This window comes from Sapajus apella, unplaced genomic scaffold, assembly GCF_009761245.1.
Source record: "Sapajus apella isolate SASKATOON/1434 unplaced genomic scaffold, GSC_monkey_1.0 scaffold61, whole genome shotgun sequence".
Taxonomy (NCBI): Eukaryota; Metazoa; Chordata; class Mammalia; order Primates; family Cebidae; genus Sapajus; species Sapajus apella.
This window is the reverse complement of record NW_022437001.1, coordinates 13083924-13102178: the sequence shown is the minus strand read 5'-3', so window position 1 is coordinate 13102178 and position 18255 is coordinate 13083924. Positions and strand designations below refer to the sequence as shown.

The 18255-nt window shown below is 44.2% G+C and overlaps 1 protein-coding gene across 2 annotated transcripts in view; it reads left to right on the top strand.

Moving 5' to 3' along the window:
- Window positions 1-360: 360 nt before the first annotated feature.
- MGST2 (microsomal glutathione S-transferase 2) overlaps window positions 361-18255 on the top strand; it is a 38127-nt gene continuing 20232 nt past the window's right edge. The window contains exons 1-2 of one of the 2 annotated variants that reach the window (XM_032246557.1): window positions 361-728; window positions 14069-14168. In XM_032246557.1, the coding sequence (XP_032102448.1) occupies window positions 671-728; window positions 14069-14168 (158 nt within the window). In that variant the 5' untranslated portion in view covers window positions 361-670. The remainder of the gene's footprint in view (window positions 729-14068; window positions 14169-18255) is intronic. The other variant, XM_032246556.1, reaches the window with a different exon arrangement.

Sequence of the window (18255 nt, the reverse complement as noted above, 5' to 3'; positions counted from 1 at the left end):
AGCTATGATTGTGCCACTACACTCCAGCCTGGGTGACAGATCAAGACCCTGTCTTAAAAAAATAAATAAAAAAAAGGAAGATTATCATCAGAGAGTCTCAGGGTGACAGAGGCAGCCTGGTGCAGGGGATAAGGCACAAGTGGAATCTGCTAGACTGGGTTCAAATCCTAAGTCGGCCATTCATAGCGTGAATAAATTAGAATTGGCTTAAATTAACATTTAAAATTTCAACGGGATTAAGTAAATGCTTTCTTCCCACTTTTTCCACAGGAAGTGAGAAAGGTCTCGGCAAGGCCCGGGGAGGGAAGGGCGTGGGAATGAACGGGATCCAGAGAGCCTGTGCATTGGCAGAGAAGATAGTGTAACCAGCTGTGGCGCTGTGGCTGAAGGGCTGGTCCCGGGTGAGCTGCAGCCCTGCTCGCTGGCCGTGGGAGAGGCTTCAAACAAACGCAGGAAGCAACTCCCAGCCCCATAAAGATCTGTGACCGGCAGCCCCAGAACTGCCTGCCTTCCTGACTTCTGCTCCAGAGCAAAGGTCATCCATTCGCTTGAATCAGCCTTTTTCCCCCCCCTTCCCCAACTTTGTTAACCTGATAAGGAAGGTCAGCACTCAAAGTCAAGAAGAGCCTCTTATCTTCCCCTGCGCTCTACAAATAGTTCCGTGAGAAAGATGGCCGGGAACTCGATCCTGCTGGCTGCTGTGTCTGTTCTTTCGGCCTGTCAGCAAAGTAAGAGGCATGGGAAGTTCGTGTGTGCGAGCGTGTGAGACGGGGCTGGCGGGAGAGAGATTGAGAGGGAGGGAGGGAGGGAGGGAGATGGGGCCGGTGTTTTGCTTCCTACTCGCCCTTGCAGGTGGCTCTGGGTCCTCAGAGCACAGTCTCCTTAGGGTCACCCGTGCCGCCTGCGCCCCTCCTTCCCAGGGGCAAGCAGAGACTGAGAACATTCCAGAGGTTAGTTCTCCCAAGTGGAACGCTGTGGGCCCTCAGAGCTCGCGATTCTGCATCATCTGTGGTTACGACCCACAACCCGTTCAAATGAGCATTATTAGTAGCCTGCTAACCTGCAGGAAGTGGTGTGAATATGAATTACCAGTGTTCCAAAGGTAACGTTCCTGGTTCTAAACCTGGTTGTGATTTCTTGAACGCTGATGTTTTAATTAATGGGTTTTCTTAAATAAACTGCGTATGGTGGTATGATTATCAGATTGAAAAAAACCTCCTTCAGAAATATGAGCTTTGGATTAAGTAATTAGCTCTAAGTTTTAAAACAACTTCCCACCAGGATTATTCAATATATCCTGACTGCCTGGTTAAATAGAGGCTTTTACTCCATGGGACTCACATTTGCTCAATTCATATTATCTTACCTACAGTGTCAGCTGGGGAAAGGGGTTTGAGCACAAGAGAGCAAGACTTCTTATCAAGCATGCGTATTTCTTTATATTTCCAAGTGTGCCTGTACCAGGAAATAGGGCTGTGCTGTAGACTGCTCAGGTTACACAAACAGCCAGAAGCAGGAAGGCCTCACAGCTAAGGATCCGGTCCAGGCCTCCCTGCATGCGAATGTCTTGCCTAGCCAGCCTGTTTTGTGATTGTATGGAGATCTTAAACCTTCAGACACACGTTTTGTGGTTTGATTCACAATCTGTCGTGGAAGAGAGCAGGATATTTGTTTCTAATTAAAGAAGCACTTAGATCTGTTAAAAGAAAAACCCTAGACAAATTACATTTAACTGAGTTTAATTGAGCAAAGAACAATTCACAGTTGGGCATGAGGAACCGGAATAGGTTTGGAGAGACTCTGGGGCTGCCATGTGGTAGATTTATGGACAGAAAAAGGAAAGTGACTTCCAGAAAACAGAAGCGTATAGTACACGATGTATAGAGGAAACTTTAGGCTGAACTTAAAATGTGTCAGAAGGCAGCTTTAGGCTAAACCTAATTTAACAGGTCTAAGGCGACCCATTCCGACTCGCAGGTGCTACCAAACCTGGATGTGCCTTTATCCTAGGCCTGCAGAGGGCACAGGAGCAGGTCCACAGATGCCCCAAGGCTGGCAGAGGCGCTCATCTTCCCTATTTGCTGCTTGTGCAGGGGATTGTGTGAACGGGGGCCAGAATATCAGGGGGCTGGATGGAGAGGGGGGTAGGTGGGGAGAGAGAGGAGAGGAGACTGGGTGATGATAATTCATGGTGAACAGGGAATGTTTAATGATAAGGTGTTAGGACCGGGTATGGCGGCTCATGCCTGTAATCCCAGCACTTTGGGAGGACAAGCGCGACGGATCATGAGGTCAGGCCATTGAGACCATCCTGACCAACAAGGTAAAATCCTGTCTCTACTAAAAATACAAAAATTAGCTTGGAGTAGTGGCACGCACCTGTAGTCCCAGCTACTCGGGAGGCTGAGGCAGGAGAATTGCTTGAAACCAGGAGATGGAGGTTGCAGTGAGCTGAGACTGTGCCACTGCACTCCAGCCTGGAGACAGTGAGACTCCATCTAAAAAAAAAAAAAAAAAAAAAAAAAAAAAAAAAAAAAATAATGTGTTGATGAAAATAGTTGAACTCTGTAAAATATTTGAAAGGATTTATTCTGAGCCAAACATGAGTGACCAGTGGCCGGTGACACAGCCCCAGGAGATCCTAAGAACATGTGCCTAAAGGGGTCGGGCTACAGATTAGTTTTATGCATTGTAGGGAGACATAAGACATCAGTCAATTCATATAAGATGTACATTGGTTTGGTCCCAAAAGGTGGGACAACTGGAAGTGGGGCATAGGCTTCCAGGTCACAGGCAGACTTAAAGATTTTCTGATTGGCAATTGATTAAAAGAGTTTATCTACAGACCTCAAATCCACAGAAGGGAGTGTCTGAGTTAAGGGGTTGTGGAGGCCAAGGTTCTTACTCTGCAGATGAAGCTTCCAGGTACCAGGGTTTGGAGAGAATAGATTGTAAAGATTTCTTATGAGACTTAAAAAGGTGCCAGACTCTGTTAATTCTCTCCTGGATCAGAGAAAAGACCTGGAAAGGGAAAGAGATTTTCTGCTGAACATAGACTTTTCTTGTAAGAGACAATTTTGCAGGACCATTTCAGAATACGACAAATATATTTTAGGGTAAAATACTTCAATTTGTTTCAAGGCCTACTATCTGTCATGTGATGCTATGCTAGATTCGGGCTGGAATTTGGTGTTTTATTGCTACAAAAACTCTTAAGTGTTAGGTGTTTTAAAGGGAAGGTGAGGGTTAAAGAAAGAGACAGAGAGAGGGCGGCTTTACAACAACACAGGTATATTGCAAAAACCTGTGGAGGCGGGGGACCAGCTTAACGCCAGAGCCCCCCACTGTTTACAGGCTGGGATATGTATCGATATGGGCGGGAGGGGTTTGGGCAGTGTGGCTTGCTGCCCTGGAGGATATGGATAGGATGTTCCTATGGTCAGGTGGTTTGGCCAGTAGGATATGATAGGGATGTTCCTTCAGCTGGGCCTTTGCTTGGCAGGGTATGATAAGGATGCCCCTGTACCTTGTGGTCAGGTGGCTGGGCAGAATGTTTCTCAGGGCCTGAAACCCCACGGAATGTTTCATTCTGACCAAGATCTGTGAAATGGCAGGGGGCCTACAAAATGGCGCAGTTTGGACCAACATTAAGGTCTGTTTTAATGTTAATGCTGGTCAGTTGTGTCTGAATTACAAAGGGAGGGGGACATAACGAGGCACATCTGACACCTTCTTCCCATCATGGTCTCAACTCGTTTTTTAGTTTAACTTCAGAATGCTCTTGGCCTAGAGACAGACTCCATCGAGATGATTGAGGGGTTTAGAATTTTATCCTTGGTTTACAAAGGAGAGAGAGAGAGAATGCATGAGGGAGACAGAGGAAGACACAACTGTTTCGCTGGCATTAGGAACCGAAATTTGCTGCCTTTGCAAGTCTAGTGTTCATGGAATTGGGATACCATGTGCCACGGTTTTGAAGACAAAGCTGTATCTGTCTGGTCCAGTCACTTCCCAGCTGGGTGTCCCTGTTCAGGATACACTGCCCTTCAATGTCACCATCAAAGACGGTTTAATGGGACTCCTCGGAGGAAACCCTACCACAGTGCCTGGCCCCTCGTACGTGCTTAGCACCGTCAGTTCACATCCTAAGATCCTTCTTCAAAGAGAGAGGCTTCTGCTGCATGGAGAGGTAGCCACAGGGTGAAGGCGCCCAGCTGTGGCTGGGTGGGCATCATGGGGGTAAGGGGCACAGAGAAAGCTTTCCCCTTCACCCTCTGAAGGTTCACCAAAAATCAACTGGCAAAAGGCAGATTAATAGGAGAAAGGGTATGGCAATTTATTTTAATATGCACAGTATGAGGGAATGATTGCCCAGTAATCCAAAGGGGTACAACAGCTTATATACTATTCTTCACAGGGGAGGGAGGAGATGAGGAATGTAGACAATTCTTTTGAGTGGTAGCAAAAGATTATTAGGGAAGATGAATGGACTGGGAAACAAAGTAACTTGTCAATGACTCTCTTTGGAATTTGATGGGCCAGAGGGGTAGGCTTAATCTGGTGGGAAAGTTCGTCCAGGTGTGTGCATTTCTCGGTCTTATTTATTTATTTATTTATTTGAGATGGAGTCTGGCTCTGTCGACCAGGCTGGAGTGCAATGGCACAATCTTGGCTCACTGCAACCTCTGCCTCTCAAGTTCAAGTGATTCTCATGCCTCTGCCTCCTGAGTAGCTGGGATTACAGGCACGCGCCACCACGCCTAGCTAATTTTTGTATTTTTGGTTGAGACGGGGTTTCACCATATTGGTCAGGCTGGCCTCAAACTCCTGACCTCGTGATCGCTCCCCTCAGCCTCCCAAAGTGCTGGGATTATAGGCATGAGCCACCACGCCTGGCCTCCTCGGTCTTCTTTTCCACATGAGATAATGAGCTCTGAGGGAGGAGAGGGCAGGCAATTGTGTTTGCATTAGGGAGTCTGGTTTTTAGGTAGATAAGGGAGCTTCAGAGGACTGCCGAGCCACATCCTGTGCCTTGGTAGAGACCACGGGTTGAGACAGGAGGCAGTGGAAAGGTCATAAGAGCCTTGAGGCCACTTGTTTAGTTCAGTCATATTCTGAGGTGCAAAATATCCTGGTTTCCTTCAGGGGGGTTAACAGAAATACCCAACTCTGTGAAGTCTTCTAAAGTGGATTATTCTGAGCCGATATGAGTGACCGTGGCTCAGAGAAAATACAAATCCAAGAAGCCTTCAGTGGGTGGTCCCAAGGTAACTGGGTTACAGTTTGGGTTTATACGTTTTAGGGAGGCAGAAATTACAAGCAAAGACATAAATTAATACGTGGAGGGTATCTACTGGTTCAGCCCAAAAATGTGGGATATTTTGAAGCAGAGGGCACACAGGTTATAAGTGGACTCAGATTCTCAAATCTGCAGTTGGTTAAAAGAGTAAAACTTTGTTTGAAGACTTGAATTCAGCACAAAGAAATGCTTACATCAAGAGACGGAGGTGGCCGGGCGTGGTGGTTCATGCTGCAATCAAGCACTTTGGGTGACCAAGGTGGGCAGATCGCTTGAGCCCAGGAGTTTAAGACTAGTCTGGACAACATGATGAAATGCTGTCTCTATTAAAAATACAAAAAATTAGCCAAGTGTGGTGGTGCCCACCTGTAATCCTAGCTACTTGGGAGGCTGAGGTGTGAGAAGTGCTTGAGCCCATGGGTTACAGTGAGCCAAGATCGTGCCACTGCACCCCAGACTGGGTGACAGTGAGACCCCCATCTCAAAAAAAAAAAAAAAAAAAAAGATAAAGAGGTCAGTCATGTGATGCTATACCAGAGTCAGATTGGAAAGTAAGCCACATACTGGGTTAATTGAAAAGAGCTAGCCTAGTAAGGTTTGATGGTTTGTAGGGCGTGACTTAACCCTTTCCTTGCAAGGCCTTAGGTCTTGTGTACAATTTGGTGTCTTCTTGCTGCAGCCCGCTGTGTTAGTCTTATGATCCCCATTTTAACCTTAATCCTGGGCAGTTGTACTTAAACTCCAAAAGGGAGGGGCACAACCAGGTGTGTCCTACCTCCTTCCCCTCAGACAGGGAATCCAGTTTTTCAGGTCTCTCTGAGGTTGCTTTGGCCAAGGGGGAGTCTGTTCAGTTGTCTGGGGGCTTAGGATTTTATTTTTAGTTTAAAAGGGTCTCAATTCACTCTCCTCAGCACATGTGCATCTCTGGAGAAAGCTAGGGAAAGAGGAAAGATAGGCAAAACCAAAGGAGATTCTTCTCAAGAGGTTTTAATCAACTCATAAGAAGGGAAATAAAGTTGAAACTCTACAGAAAAGGAGGTGAAATAGCACTCCACTCTCATCATGTATTCATCATATATATATATATACATTATTTTTTAATTTTTTTTTTTTTTGAGACAGAGTCAGGCTCTGTCACCCAGGCTGTAGCCCAGTGGTGTGATCTCAGCTCACTGCAGCCTCCGCCTCTCAGGGTCAAGCAATTCTCCTGCCTCAGTCTCCTGAGTAACTGGAACTAGAGGTGTGCCACCACGCCTGGCTAATTTTTTTTCTCGTTTCTTTGTTTTGTTTTGTTTTGAGATGGAGTCTCATTCTGACCTAGGCTGGAGTGCAGTGGTGTAATCTCGGCTCACTGGAACCTCTGGGTTCAAGCAATTCTCCTGCCTCAGCCTCTTGAGTAGCTGGGATTACAGGTATGTGCTACTGCACCTGGCTAATTTTTGTATTTTTAGTAGAGATGGGGTTTCACTATGTTGGTCAGGCTGACGTTGAACTTTTGACCTCAGGTGATCCACCCGCCTCAGCCTCCCAAAGTGCCACTGCACCTGGCCCTACTCTCATCACATTATTCCAAAAATAGCCGTGGTCTCCCTGAGGCCCCTGGCCTGAGAGACCAGAAGGGCTTCTATCCCTTGGGGCTAGAGCTGAGCCCAGCTGAATCCTCTTTCTTGGGGCTAGGTTGGGAGTAGGGGGGCTATCTCAGCACCTCTTCCATTTACTGAAGCTCATTCCTCACACTTGCTAGTGTCACAAACAGTGCCCACCGGATGCCATTCACCTAAGAAAAGATAGCACTTTTAAAGCTTGCTTACTCACAGCCTCATTTTGAAGCTCTAGGCTCTTGTGCATTACTAATTCATAAATCTAGGAGCATATATCTTTCATTATTTCCATTTTATAGGTGGAAACAAGAAGATTTGCCAAGTGTTTTCTGCAAGGCTGTGAGGCAAGTTAGAAGCAATGGTGACAGCAGGTGCAGAGTGGCCAACTCCTCATTTCCCCCTCAATGGACAAATCCCCTTTTTTTTGGCACTAGCCGAGCCCATGAGTTATTGGCCTGTCCAGATTGATGCTGTCCTGGTGGGATGGAGCCCAGAGTTGGAGATGGTCAGGGCCCATCCCATACATTCCTTCTCTCCACTCTGCTCTCTTAGCCTGCAGTATGAATGAGAAAAACTCTAATCCTAAGCATTTACACATTTTTTTTTTTTTTTTTGACTTGGAGTCTCAGGCAGCAGTGCAGTGGTACAATCTCAGCTCACTGCAATCTCTGCCTCCAGGTTCCAGTGAATTTCCTGCCTTAGCCTCCCGAGTGGCTGGGACTTTAGGTATGCGCCACCACATCCAGCTAATTTTTGTATTTTTAGTAGAGATAGGGTTTCACCATGTTGGCCAGGATGGTCTTGAACTCTTGACCTCAAGTGATCTGCTCGCCTTGGCCTCCCAAAGTGCTGGGATTACAGGCGTGAGCCACTGCACACTTTAGATATTCAGTGACAATGCTTAAATCCTAAACCACAGCTTATTTTTAGCAGAAGGGAGCATAGGGGAAGGTAAGAGTCTGCTTTGAGAGCCCTTGCTACACCAGGATCAATATTGACTGACTTCTTGTGAGAGGGGAGATGGTATCCTGTTCAGTAGGAAACACACTACCCCTAATTCCTTAACGCAGGGAGAGACCGAAGCTACATACTTGGTGTGGAATTTTAAAAGGAACTCATTTTTAAAACATTAGCGTGTAGGAAACAGATACTGAGGCACTAAAACCAGTCAGACAAGGGATAGTGTGGGAGACAACTGGTAAGGAGCTAAAACTGAAAGAAATAATGTGAAGGGAAATAATAGATGCTGTAAACCACTGAACATGGGTCCATTTGCCCAGCACACAGAAACAAACACAAGCACCAGGATTTGCAGTGACAGAAAGTGAGGCATTGCTTGAGGGTGCCAAGCAAGGAGAACTGGGTGCTAATGCCCAAGACCTTAAATCCCCAATGGCTTTCAAGCAAGGGTTTTACAATTTTATTTATGTTATTACTATTACTTGAAACAGGGTCTCACTCTGTCACCCAGGCTGGAGTGCAGAGATCCTTGTTCCCTGCAACCTTGTCCTCCCAGGCTTAAGCAATCCTGCCTACTTAGCCTCCTGAGTAGCTGGGACCATCACCACACCTGGTTAATTTTTGTATTTTTATTCTGTAGACATGGGGTCTCACTATGTTGTCCAGGCTGGTCTCAAACTCCGGGGCTTAAGCAGTCCTCCTGCCTTGGCCTCCCAAAATGCTGTGGATTATAGGTGTGAGCCACACACCTAGATGGGTTTTTAAAATTTATTTGTTTTATAGAGACAGGGTCGCACTATGTTGCCCAGGCTGGTCTTGATCTGCTAGTCTCAAGCAATCCTCCCACCTCAGCCTCCCAGAATGCTGGATTACAGGTGTGAGCAATCACTCCTGGCCCAAGCAAGAGTTTTTAAAGGCAATGGTGCATTTCAGGAAAGCAGGAGGTATAGGAAAATCATAATAAATCAATACATGGAGGTTATACCTTGGTTTGGCCCCAAAAGGCAGGATATCTTGATAGAGGGGCTTACAGGTCACAGGTGGATACAGAGATTTTTTGGTTTGCAATTGGTTAAGAAAGCAAAGCTTTGTCTAAAAACTTGGGGTCAGCAGAAATATTAAGGTTCTAAACCAAAAAGTATGTGAGACAAGTTTCAATCAATTTAGAAAATTTATTTTGCCAGGGTTAAGGCTGTGCCCGTGACACAGCCTGGGGGCTCCTGACAACAGGTGCCCGAGGTGGTCAGGGCACAGCCTGGTTTTACACACTTTAGGGAGGCATGGGACATCAATCCATATATGTCAGATGTACATTGGCTCAGTCCGGAAAGGCAAGACAACTCAAAGTGGGGAGGGGCATCAGGTCATAGGTAGATAGGAGACTTCTTTTGAGTTTCTGATTAGCCTTTTACTGAATCAAAGGTAGCAATCAAATATGTACGTAAGTGAGCAGAGGAATCACTTTGAGTTCTCTCTGTCCTTTGTCCACAAGGAATTTCCTTGTGGGTAACTTGTGAGGGAGATATGTAGCTTTTTTTTTTTTTTTTTTTTTTTTTTTTATGCTGGGGCCGGGTGCAGTGGCTCACACCTGTAATCCCAGTGCTTTGAGAGGCCAAGGTGGGCAGATCACTTGAGGTCAGGAATTCAAGACCAGCCTAGCCAACATGGTGAAACCCTAGCTCTACTAAAAATACAAAATATTAGCTGGGTATTGTGGCACATGCCTGTAATCCCAGCTATTCCGGAAGCTGAGGCAGGAAAATTGCTTGAACCTGGGAGGCAGAGGTGGCAGTGAGCTGGGATTTCACCACTGCACTCCAGCCTGGGCAATAAAGTGAAACTGTCTTAAAAAAAAAAAAAAAATCTTTGTAGCTATTTTGTCCAGTGCAGTTCCCAGCTTGACTTTTCCCTTTGGCTTAGTGATTTGGGGGTCCCAAGATTTATTTTCCTTTCACAAGGTTTAACCTGTATGTGTGATTCTCTGCAGGCCCCTCAGGAGGAAATTTAGAATGGGGAATAGTGGTCAGAATTCAGTCCTCACAGTGGTCAGCATTTTCTATCTGGGTAGGGGTCCTGGTTTCTGAGAAACAACTCTAGAACCTATGTTAAGATGTTTTCTTGAGTTTCTATAGGGAACTGAACATTTTATAACTCTATCTTATTTGGGTGACTATTACTTAAACTATTATTACCTTCTCATTTAGCGGGTCTGAAGGCTAGCAAGGTGCCTGGAATTTCCCTTGAAGGAACTTGAGTTTTTCTTTATTTTGATGCTTGAGGGGGCTGGCAGGCTCCTAAGAGTGTTCCTTCCTCTGTCTCAATGCCAGTTTATTGTGGAGTGAAAAGTGGGAGTTAAGGACAGGAGGCAAGACCTACTGATGGTTCAAAAACCGACACAGGTAGAAGTGTGGATGTGAAAGTGAAAGAAGTCCACAGAACTCATCACAAGGTGAAGGTGGTCTCAGGCATCAGAACTGATTATCTAATGAAGTGAAGGAGTAGAAAGTCATACTGTTTTATAACAGGGAAACTTAGACAGGCAGGGAGCCATCATCCCCAGAAGTTTTCTTGTACCTGCTGGGCAGGGTGTCAGAGCCCTAGCAATGGAAAGTGATTGGCCCGCAGGGAATAAGAATTTACCAACAACAGTATAGGTTTGAAAAGGAAAGTTTTATTAGATTGAGAGAAAGCTGCAGAAGAGTGCAACGGGGCGCCTCAGCAAGAGGATGGAGTGTGCCGGCGAGGATTTTCCCTAGGGGTATTTATGGATCTTAAAGCAAGAGCTTAATGGTAATTTGGACCATCTTAGCCACATATATCATGATAAATGATTACATTGGTAGACATTTTGGTGTTTTAATGTCAGCAAATTGTACAATGAGCTTCATCATGCATGCATCCTGGAGATGTATAGATGTAGAGCAATTCTAGTTACATATAAATTTTGGGGAAAGAAGCCTGGACTGGCTTTAGATATAGGGAAGTCTAATTACTCCTAAACACCTCAGATAAAGAGTTCTGCCTCTGGATGGTCTGCTTCATGGCCACAAGATGGTCTTTGCTCCCTTTAGGGGCCCCTCCCTCCTGGCCTCCTCATCTCCAGGCAATGTTTATGTCACTGTAGATTCATTAGCATTTTGAGAATTTTATACAAGTGAGCCGGGCGTCGTGGCTCATGCCTGTAATCCCAGCAATTTGGGAGGCCGAGGCAGGCAGATCACAAGGTCAAGAAATCGAGACCATCTGGGCCAACAGGGTGAAACCTTGTCTCTACTAAAAAATACAAAAATTAGCTGGGCGTGGTGGCATGAGCCTATAGTCCCAGCTACTCGGGAGGCTGAGGCAGGAAAATTGCTTGAACCTAGGAGGTGGAGGTTACAGTGAGCCGAGATTGCGCCACTGCACTCCAGCCTGGCGCCTGGCGACAGAGCAAGACTGTCTCAAAAAAAAAAAAAAAGAATTTTATATAAGTGAAATATACAGTAGTACTCTTTTTTTTTTTTAAAAAAAAAAATCCTTGCTTTCATTCAGCATAATTATTTTGAGATTCACTCATTTTTTGAGGATATCAATCATTTATTCCTTTTTCTTACCGTTAAGTAGTATCCGATTGTAGGGCTATATCATGATTTATTTATCTACTCACTTGTTGATGGACACTCATATGAGTCAGGGTTCTCCAGAGAAACAGAATCAATACACACACTCACACATAGACATGCACATGGAGAATTATTTTAAGGAATTGGCTCACACAATTGTGGGGGCTGGCAAGTCTTAAGTCTGCAGGAAAGGCTGGTAGGCAAAAGTTGATGTTACAATCTGGAGTTGAAGGCAGTCTGGAGGCAGAAGTCCTTTCTCTTTGGGGGAGCTCAGTCTTACCTCTTAGGGCCTTCAACTGATTGGATGAGGCCCATCCACATTAAGTAGGATCATCTGCTTTACTCGAAGTCAGTTGATTTCAATATTAATCACATCTAAAAAGTACCTTCACAGCAACATCTCGGCTGGTGTTTGACCAAACAACTAGGCGCCATATGCTAGCCAAGTTGATGCATAAAATTAGCCATCACAGAGTTGTTCCTAGATTTTGGCTATTACAAATAAAGCTGCTGTGCATATTTGTGTACAATTCTTTGTACTGAAGGAAATAAAAATATTTTACTCCAAGATATATTTCTTCGACAGTCTGAAGTGGCGCTGCAAAGCTGTCTTTTCTGGGGAAACTGTGCATTGTGGAGAATCTCCATAAATGCAGCCAGGCCTTCCCTTGTCCAGATCTGGGGGAAAATAATGGAGTCTGACCACTGTAAAGATCTGGAAGAAACACTTACCATCTATTTTCTCTGAGAGCTGCTATCTGTGAGATTTCATCTATATAACATGATCCCCTTTGCTAGCTGAGCCTCCTCTTCTTCCCCTCCCATATCCTGTCTTGCCACTAAAACCTGACTTACCACCATAAGCTTTGTTTTTGTTTTTCTTTTTTTTTTTTTTTTTTGCGATGGAGTCTTGCTATGTCACCCAGGCTGGAGTGCAATGGCGCAATCTTGGCTCACTGCAATCTCTGCCTCCAGAGTTCAAGCAATTCTCCTCCCTCAGCCTCTCAAATAGCTAGGACTACAGGTGTGTGCCAACATGTCTGGCTAATTTTTTGTATTTTAGTAGAGATGGGGTTTCACCATGTTGACCAGGCTGGTCTTCAACTCCTAACCTCAAGTGATCCGCCCCCTTGGGCTTCCAAAGTGCTGGGATGACAGGCGTGAGCCACTGCTCTCGGCCTCGTAAGCTGCTTTCCTCGGCCGTGCTCTGAGCCTATATTGTTTCTGTGAACCCAAAATATCTGATAGGTCTCAATCAATTTAGAAAGTTTACTTTGTCAAGGTTAAGGATATGCCTGTGACACGGCCTCAGGAAGTCCTGATGACGTGTGCCCAAGGTGGTCAGGGTATGGCTTGCTTCTATACATTTTAGAGGGATATGAGACATCAATCAATATGTGTAAGATGTACATTGGTTTGGTCCAGGTAAGGCAGGACAACTCAAAGCAGGGGCTTCCAGGTCATAGGCAGAGAGGAGATAAAGGCTGCATTCTTTTGAGTCCTTGATAAGCCTTTCACTGAATACACAATTTAGTCTGGCTCAGTGAATCTGCATTTTTACGTAAACAATAGGGCAGAGGAAGCAATCAGATATGTGTTTGTCTCAGGTGAGCAGAGGGATAACTTTCTGCCCAGCACCTGTGAAGATAAGCTTTTCCTTGTGGGCAAATTGTGCTTGGTAGTTATCTTATTTAGGAAGTAAAATGGGATACAAGTTTGCCTGCTGTAGTTCTCAGCTTGACTTTTCACTTGGCTTAGTGATTTTGAGGTCCTGAGATTTATTTTCCTTTCATATTTCTGTGACCCTAGAACAACATATGGGGCCGGTCACGGTGGCTTACACTTGTAATCCCAGCACTTTGGGAGGCCAAGGTGGGTGGATCACCTTAGGTTAGGAGTTTAAGACCAGCCTGGCCAACATGTGAAATCCCATCTCTACTAAAAATGAAAAAATTAACTGGGCGTGGTGGCACACCTGTAATTCCAGCTACCTGGGAGGCTGAGGCAGGGGAATCACCGAGAGATGGAGGTTGCAGTGAGCCAAGATCACACTACCGCACTCCAGCCTAAGTGACAGAGCAAGACTCTGTCTCGGGGAAAAAAAAAAAAAAAAGTTGGCATATGAACTGCTGTACCTCACTGTGGGGCTGGGTCTTTGTTCTGAAGGCTCATATGTATACATATGAAATAAATGTGTGTGATTTAACTTCTGTTAATTAATCTGCCTCATGTCAGTGATTTTCACTGAACCTCCTCAGGGCCAAGGACTTTGGCTCCTACCGCATGGACATAGGGTTTCATTTCTCTTAGGGAAATACCTATGAGTGGAATGACTGGGTTATACATTTGTGGTATGTCTAACTAAAAGGCTCCCTTCCAAACTGTTTTTCAAAGTGGTTGGACCATTTTACATTCCCACCAGCAGAGTATGAGGGTTCCAATTGCTCTCATATCATCTCCTGCCTTTTTTAATTGATATCATCTGTCTTTTTAATTTTAGACATTCTAATAGGTATGTAGTACTATCTAATCGTGATTTAAATTTGCATTTCACTGATGATAATGATGTGCCCCATCTTTAACACAACATTTCCCTTTACTTGCAGGTTATTTTGCTTTGCAAGTTGGAAAGGCAAGATTAAAGTACAAAGTTACGCCCCCAGCAGTCACTGGATCACCAGAGTTTGAGAGAGTATTTCGGGCACAGTAAGTAATGCTTCTTCCACCCTTCATGACTCTGTGCCTGCCATAGAGATAGAATTCCTGACTAGGGGGAAGGGGTATGGAGAAGACTAAGTTCATGTGCAACATCTAGTTATAACAAGTCACTCTTCACAGCCAAGACCCTTCTCAGAATCCATAAAGTTTAAAGGGTTCAGTGCTCGAAGTCTCTGCCCTCATCTATGACCAATTCAGCAGGGCATATTTGCAGAAAAGGCTGGGATCTCAGGAGGGACCGCCGTGTCTCCCAAGCATGGTCGCTGGGTCAAAGAGGCCCCCTGGAGCCTTGTGAGATCGCAATAGTCTGAAGTTGATTAGTTACGCCACAATTTTCTATTTTTATTCTTTCTTCCTTATTTCAAAACAGAGGTAGATCAGTATTAATCTTCTACTGGTTTCTCCATGAACCATTTCTTAAAGCCAGATACCTGTAAGAATGAGAAAGCTTTCCAGCTCACACGGATGTGCCATGTTTTTGATCAGCTTGTCCTCCTTGTTTTTTCAGACCCACACAGAATGTTCCACCATAAACACCGTGAACTTGCCTGCTGCAAGACACTAGGGCTTCCTTTATGTTTCATCCCCCAAAATAGGTGCTTTAAAAAACATTTCATGCTTCACTACTGATATGTCATTTTGTTAATATCTTGGGATTTTTCCTTCATATTTATGAGTGAGATTGGCCTATACTTTGCCTTTCTTGTATTGCTCTTGTCTCATTTTGCTATGGATGAACCTAGTCTCAAATGAGTTGGAGGAAGCATCCTGTTCTATTTTCTCAGAGAATTTTAATAATATTGGAAGAGTGTGTTCCTTCAAGGTTGTGTAGAACTTGCCTTAAAATAATCCGGGCCTGATGTTTTTCTTGTGGAAAATTTTTAAATGATAGGATTTGCATTCTTTAATGATGATTGGACTAGTCAGGCTTTTTATTACATCTTGAATCAATTTTGGCAGGTCATGGTCCTTGAGATGATAGCATTGGTCTCTTGATTACCCACTTGCTCCACGGAGGGTTTTTCAGACGACTCCCTAGGCTTGAAAGTGTGGGGTGAATACCACTGAGGGTACACAAGATAATTGTAAGAGGTGTATAGACTTGGTTTTAAATAACATTGAACTACATGATGAGAAGTCATTCTCATTTCAATTATCTTTGAATCCTGATGGTTATGTCAAGTGGAAAGTATTGGTTTGGAGCCAGCATGTCCCACACCTCAAAATTAATGTTTATTTTTATCAGAGTAAGACAAGTACGTGATCTGAAAATAAAGTGGGATTACAGGTTTTTATGACAATAAATAACTCTTCCTTGTCCCTACCTCCTCTCACCCTCTGTCTATCGCTACAGATAACCCCTTTTGACTACTGCTATGGGTATTTACTTCTGTGTTTCTAAACATTATACTTTCACTATTTATTGATTCACAAATTTTAGACATTGTCAGCTGGCTTCTTTTTATGGAAGAAAGAATTTCATGCTCCTTCCTCTTTTCCTTACCTTATCCTTCCAGTTACATTATATCACTCTGTTGAGGTAAACCAATAGCCAACGTTTATATTATTGTGATTAAGTAAATAATGTTGAAAGCAGAGGCAAATAGTATACAGTGGTTACATTTCCTTTCTGTGCAATTTTTTTCCCCTAGGGTTAATAATTGTCTCTATTTCTTTGCTTACTTAGTTTCATTCTCAAATCTTCTGCAGAACTGAAATCTCCTTTTGTTAAATTCAAATGCATGAGGTAATCTAGTAATACGTTTTTCTGTCTTGGAGTCATTTCTGCCTGAGTTCTCTTTTCGCTCCGAACTGCGGGATGCTCTTGGGGCTTGCTGCACAGCTGCTATCCTGGGACTTCCTGTCACCATCCTAGAAATTTCCCTTATACTCGCCTAATTTGGATTTCCTGGACCTCCTGTTTTCCTATTTATTGGCTTGCTTTCTTATTTTGGTGGAGCATGCCCTTCAGAAGCTTCCTGAGAGAGGGCAAATGTTTGGTAAAGTTTTGAGACTTCACATATCTGAACGCTACTTTATCTTGCCTCACTGTTGAGTGATGGCTTGTTTACACATATGTTTCTTTATTTTTTTTTTTTTCTTGAGATGGAGTTTTGCTTTTGTTGCCCAGGCCGGAGCGCAATGGCATGATCTCGGCTCACTGCAAGCTTCGCCTCCCGGGTTCAAGTGATTCTCCTGCCTCAGCCTCCCAAGTAGCTTGGATTACAGGTGCCCACCACCATGCCCAGCTAATTTTTTTGTATTTTTAGTACAGACGGGGTTTCACTGTGTTGGCCAGGCTGGTCTTGAACTCCTGGCCTCAGGTGATCCACCCACCTCAGCCTCCCAAAGTGCTGGGACTAGAGGTATGAGCCACTACTCCTGGCCCAGAATAGTTTTTAATATTATTTTCCCCCCAAATTTCCTCTCCTTTGTTTTCTCTATTCTTTTATTCTTAAAATACATACTAATTGTGTGTTAACCTCTCGGACTGATCCTCTAGTTTTCTTTCATCTTCAGGTTTTCATATTTTTGGATTTTTGTTCTTTCACAGGTTCCTCAACTTCTAACTTCTTACTGAAATTTCAGATGTCATAATTTTACTTTCCAATAACATATTTTATTCTCTGATTTTCTTTTTAATTGTTGGTGCTGATGTTAAACCATCACTTTTTTTATTTCAATGATGCAGTTTATTCTCTTATATTTGAGGATTTTAATTATAATTTTAAAAAATTCTCTGTCACATTTCTATTTCTTCCAAGTGCCTTCTTGTCTATTTTGGCCTTTGTTTTTCATCTGTATTTATTATTTACCCAGTAAGTATTTATCGAGCACCTCCATGTACTGGGCATTGTTACAATAGCTTGGCCTATATCCATGAACAAATCCAACAAAAATCCTTGACCTCTTGGAGCTTACTGAGGAAGCCAGAAAATAAATAAACAATAAGCAGATGTTATTATAAGAAAATAATATAAGCTGGGATGGTAGCTCACACCTGTAATTCCAGGGACTCAGGAGGCTCAGGCAGGCAGGACTGCTTAAGGCCAGGAGTTCAAGAGCAGCCTGGGCAACATAGCAAGACCCCCTTTTTCTATTAAAAAATTTTTTTAAATTAGGCATGTGTGGTGGTGCATACCTAGCTACTTGGGAGGCTAAAGTGGGAGGATTGGTTGAGCCTAGGAGCTCAAGGCTTCAGTGAGCTGTGATCATGCCACTATACTGCAGCCTGGGCAACAGAAGAAGACCCCGACTCAAAAACAAAAAAGAGAAAATCATATATTATGTTAGAAGGTAATTGGTGCCAAAAACAGAAAGAAAAGACAAAGGATAGCATTGTAAGAGGGAATGGGTGGGTTCCTATCGGGGGGGTGAGTTGTGTGGTCTGTGATGTACAACAGGGCCATGGGTGTAGGTCCCACTGAGAAGGTGGTATTTGCGAACACGTAAAGACAGAGCTCTTAGATCAGAGAATACTCAGGGAGAATCCCCTAACTGGGGATATGCCTAATAGGCTAGTCAGGAGGTCAGGGGATGGCAGAGGAGGAGCCTGGCCGGGAGTAGGACAAGTCAGAGAGGTTGTAGATGGCTGGGTCACACTGGGCCTTAAAGGCCACTGTAGGGGACTTTGGCTTTTTCTCTGAGTGAAATGGAAAGTCATGACAGGGTTTTAAGCAAAAGAGTAACATGATCTTACATTTTAAGAGGATAACCCTCTCTGCTTTGCTGAGAAGAGTCTGTATGGAGGCATTGGTAGGAGCGGAAAGTTCATTTAGAAAGCTATAGCAACAATCCAGGCAAGAAATGATGATGGCTGTATGGCAGAATTTTTGCTCCTTAGCTCAGCTAAAACTGGGCTCTTGTCACGTGGCCAGGAAAGATTAGGTGTGTGGACACATTGAAGGGTGAATAGAGGGGAATTTATTGGATGTAAAGAAAAACAAAAAAACAAACCTCTCAGCAAAGTGGGAGGGGGTCCTACTCACAGATTCCAGGTCACCAGCACGAGCTGAAGAGACCAGGCTCCTCCCCGAGCACAAGGTGCGAACTTCCGTGGCTTTACCCCGTTCCC